General features: G+C 53.2%; 1 protein-coding gene across 1 annotated transcript; it reads right to left on the bottom strand.

Moving 5' to 3' along the window:
- Positions 1-958: 958 nt before the first annotated feature.
- On the bottom strand, positions 959-2,905 carry LOC135396302 (uncharacterized). The gene is made up of 3 exons (XM_064627297.1): positions 2,806-2,905; positions 1,521-1,955; positions 959-1,416 (listed from the first exon to the last, which is right to left on the bottom strand). The coding sequence occupies exons 1-3, from the start codon at positions 2,903-2,905 to the stop codon at positions 959-961; spliced, it is 993 nt and encodes a 330-aa protein (XP_064483367.1).
- Positions 2,906-4,240: the final 1,335 nt, after the last annotated feature.

Below are 4,240 nucleotides of genomic sequence, written 5' to 3'. Positions count from 1 at the left end.
GAAGACGCTAGTGTGAATAAATGAGCGAAAATGTTTCTGGTCTGGAATACCTCACTGGTCCTGTCTTTTTGATAACACGTCTTATTGTGGCTATGAAGGGCGTACAAGATGCCGGGCGTACAAGAGTAGTAAGCACTGACCACAAGTATCCACGAAACATACAAGCGGCCTGGATACCATTAGATTTGCAGTCAGTTAGCAATAAGGACCCTCGCAGTAACTGAGACAATCTAATGAGAGAGTCACGGAACTAATTGGGAGCATATAGCACGTGTCGAGACCTCCCTGCATATGTCCTGGTACGCACGGTCGTATAAAATAAAAATTGATACAAACAGAGAGCAGAGAACAATTCATTGAAAAATCAATGATGCCAGCCCGAAGACATTGCACCGGAATGGGCGCCTGACCACCGACCGCCATCTTGCTCGTTTGCAATCGGTAGTTGCAGAGATCGATGACAGGTGGCTACCTAGTTGCAAGGGATTACACCAGAGAACGGAAGGGAACATGCAATAGCATGTAGAAAAGGTTTAGGACGAGTGCTCAGGCCTAACCGTACAACTATACAAAACTCATCGGAAATGACAAAATAATTTCGGCAAAGAAGTAACTGCTAAACAAGTCCAGTCATGCAGGAAAAAGGCTTAAAGAGGCCGCAAACAGGTATACAAGCTGCACATTTCTTAACTTAGGCAGTGCAAGCTACTTGCAATTACTAGCGGTCAGAACTAAAAGGCACTTGCACACCGATGAAGTGTTCACTGCACTCTTCGTGTTTTAGCTCCACCCCGGGCACTAACTTTAGTTTGTCGTGGTTGCCAGGAAAGAGACAGAGAACTGGTTGCCCTTCTGTCGGAAGCCACAACCAGACTGGCCCCGAGATTTATTTCTCGCGCCCCGTGCGCCAGGAGCCCTGGCGGTGCGCTGGAAGTGTGGCTGCTACAAGGCACCCCCTCTAGCGCTCTGCTGGAGGCAGAGAGCGATAGCAGTGGTACTGAGTAACTGCCGGAGACCTTGAGACGTGGCAAGGGGCCGGAAGTGGGTCTGTCGGACTAGCAAGAAGCAGAGATGAGCAGCAGTTGTCCAGCTTCTGAACAGAGAGCGAGGGTGGAGAGCATGAATGCTCGAGGTAGGCCGGCTTCAGCCGGTGGAGCGAGATGGTGTCTTGCTGGCCGTCTATCGAGATGGTGAAATAGTGTGGGTTCTTCTGGACGATGGGAATTGGTCCCGTATATGAGGGCTGCAACGGCTTCTTCACGGCATCGAGACGGAGAAAAGCGTAGTTGCATGCGCTCAAATCTGGGTGGTGGTAACCAGAAGAAAAATGTGCTGAGTGGGTGGGGGTGGGATGGAGGTTGGCCATGATACGACGAAGGCGGAAAAGGTAGTCGAGCGTCGAGTCGGGCACAGGGTCTTTGGACAGGGCGAGGAATTCGCCCGGGGAAGTCGAAAGGTTGCCCCATAAACCATCTCGATGACGGTGCAGCCGAGGTCGGGCTTAAATGCTGCTCGGATACTGAGGAGCGTGATGGGAAACGTCTCGGGCAATGGGGTGCTTCCGATGGCTCGTGGGGCAACCTTGAGTTGGCGGTGGAAACGCTCCAGGAGTCCATTGGCAACAGAATGGTACGCTCTTGTTCGAATGCGTCTGGTGCCCAAAGAGTTGGTCAGGGAGGCGAACAGGGCGGACTCGAACTGGCTCCTATGGTCGGTCGTGATCACTGATGGCGCACAGAAGCGGGTGATCCATGCGCTAATGAGCGCGGTGGCGAGGGTGGGTGTTGTTGAGTCGGGGACGGGAACGGCCTCGGGCCACCTGGTGTGCCCGTCGATAATCGTGAAGATGTACTTGTGGCCTTGGCAGGGTGGGAGGGGTCCGACAAGATCGATGTGGATGTGATCAAACCAGTCATCCGGAGGCAGGAAGGCTGCGAGGGCTAGTCTAGCAGGGTCTTGGTGAGTTCACAAGGCACGCAAGATCGCACCCAAGACTTGATGTCCGTGTTCATCCTTGGCCAGACGTAACGTGACCCGGTGAGTTTCTGTGAAGCGCGCACGCCAGAGTCGAATAGGGCGTGAAAAATGGTTTAATATCGGTCACCGAAGCGGTACAGGGATGAATGGTCGAGGACTGGCCTGAGATGTGTCACAAGTTATGGGGCGTGGTGTGCGAGGAAGGTGAACATCTTAGTGCTTGAGGGTGGTGTTGCCGTTTGAATGGAGCGTGGCTAGGTCTTCATCTGTTGACTGCGTGGATGCAAGCAGGTCGAGAGAGAGAACAGTTGATGAGGGGTCCTGGGCTGAGTCTACGCAGCGCAAGGGACTCAGGGCGTCGGCTACAGGATTGTTGATGCCACTGACGTGCTGTATGTCTGTCGTGAATTTGGAAATGAGAGCTAGGTTGCAGATTTCACGTGGGGTGTATCCGGTTCCAGATGATGGGAAGGCGTAGGCAAGTGGCTTGTGGTCACTGTAAACGGTAAAAGGGCGGCCTTCCAGGAAATGTCTGAAATGCTTTAAGGTGAGGAAGATTGCGAGAAGTTCCCGGACGAATGTGCTGTAACGTGTCTCGGGGGGTCTTCAGCTTCCACGAAAAAAAAAAAGCGATTGGCTTCCAGAGGGAAGATACACGCTGCTGAAGGATCACGCCGACGTCAACACTGGACACATCCACCATGATGCAGGTAGGTGCATCGTGCCGAGGATGGATGAGAAGGGTGGCGTCAGCGATGTCTTGTTTGATCTTGTCGAAAGCGGCAAGGGCGTCAGAAGTCTATTGGAAGGCTGAAGGGGTCCTCTTGCCTGAAGTGAGCAGGGCTTCGAGGGGAGCCAATGTGACAGCACACGATTGCAGAAACCGCCTGTAAAAATTGACGAAGCCAAGGAATCGTCGGAGCTGCATAACTGAAGTCGGGCGAGGAAAATCCCGAATCCCAGCGACCTAGGCTGGTACAGGATGGATGCCATGTTGGTTTATGCGATGGCCCAAGAAATCGAGTTCCGGTACGCCCAATTAACTTTTTGCGGCATTGATGACGATGCCGTTATCCTGAAGGCGGGAGAAGAGTGTTCGCAGGTGTTCGGCGTGTTCTTCGGCGGTGGTGCTGGCAACTAGAAGATCGTCTATATAGGCGTAGACGAATGAAAGGCCTCGAATGATGGAATCTATGAAGCGTTGGAAAGTCTGTGCGGCATTTCTTAATCCGAAAGGCATGCGTAGGAATTCGTAGAACCCAAAGGGTGTGACAATGACTGTTTTTGTGATGTCCTCTTCAGCCATAGGTATTTGATGATAGGCGCGAACGAGGTGGATTTTTGAAAAGATGGTGGCGTTTGCAATGTTTTCCGTGAAGTCGAGGATATTCAGTACAGGGTAGTGGTCGGGTACCGTGGCACGATTCAGAGCTCGGTACTAGTGGGTAGTGCGGTAGTGGCTATGGGTAATGACATGGTGCACAATGTCATTCTGTTGGTTTCGTCAGCTCTGGAAAGTCCTCGAAAATCGCCCAATTGGCTGACTGAGGCACGCAGAACGATAGTGTGTGGTAGGGTGGTATGGGACTTCGAATGCCGTGAACGTAAAGGCTGCTGGCAGAATCAAGAAGGAGCTTCCAAGAGACGTCGACGAGAAGCCGAAATTGCGAGAGAAAATCGGCACCTATGACAGCTTGGGAGACGTCGGCGACGTGGAACAGCCCACGGAAGTCCCTTCGGAGGCCGAGATTAAGGGTCAAGGATTGCCGGCCGTATACAGGGATAGCCAAAGCGTTCGCGGCCTTCAGTATGAAGCAGGGCTGATGGTGTCGATGAACTTTAGTGATGGACAGCACGCTTACGTCAGCACCGATGATATGAGGAATCATCTGCCGGACACACGGTATACGACGTGGAAGAGGCGACTTTCCGCAAAGCCCGGTCTACCTGTCGCCATTAGTGACTGGGCGGGGCGTTTCCCACCCATGAGCACGGTTGAAAACAATGTCGGGCCTCGGCGCCGAACCGCTGATGGCACCAGCACATCCCGTTGGCCTGGAGGCTTGAAAAGCGGCGGCCCCGGGAAGGGCGCGACCGACGGCAGTAGCGACGAAGACTGGCTGAACGGCTTCGTGTGGCTAGCTCAGAGACAAGGTGGGTGAGGCTGTTCACCTGTCGCGTAAGGTTTTCGATGGCAGACAAGCATGGAGAACGATCGTGCGAATGTGCTTGGACAAACAAGGGAGCAGTAGTAATCAGAGGT

This window comes from Ornithodoros turicata, chromosome 1 (genome assembly GCF_037126465.1).
Source record: "Ornithodoros turicata isolate Travis chromosome 1, ASM3712646v1, whole genome shotgun sequence".
Lineage (NCBI taxonomy): Eukaryota > Metazoa > Arthropoda > Arachnida > Ixodida > Argasidae > Ornithodoros > Ornithodoros turicata.
This window is presented reverse-complemented; position numbering and strand designations above follow the sequence as displayed.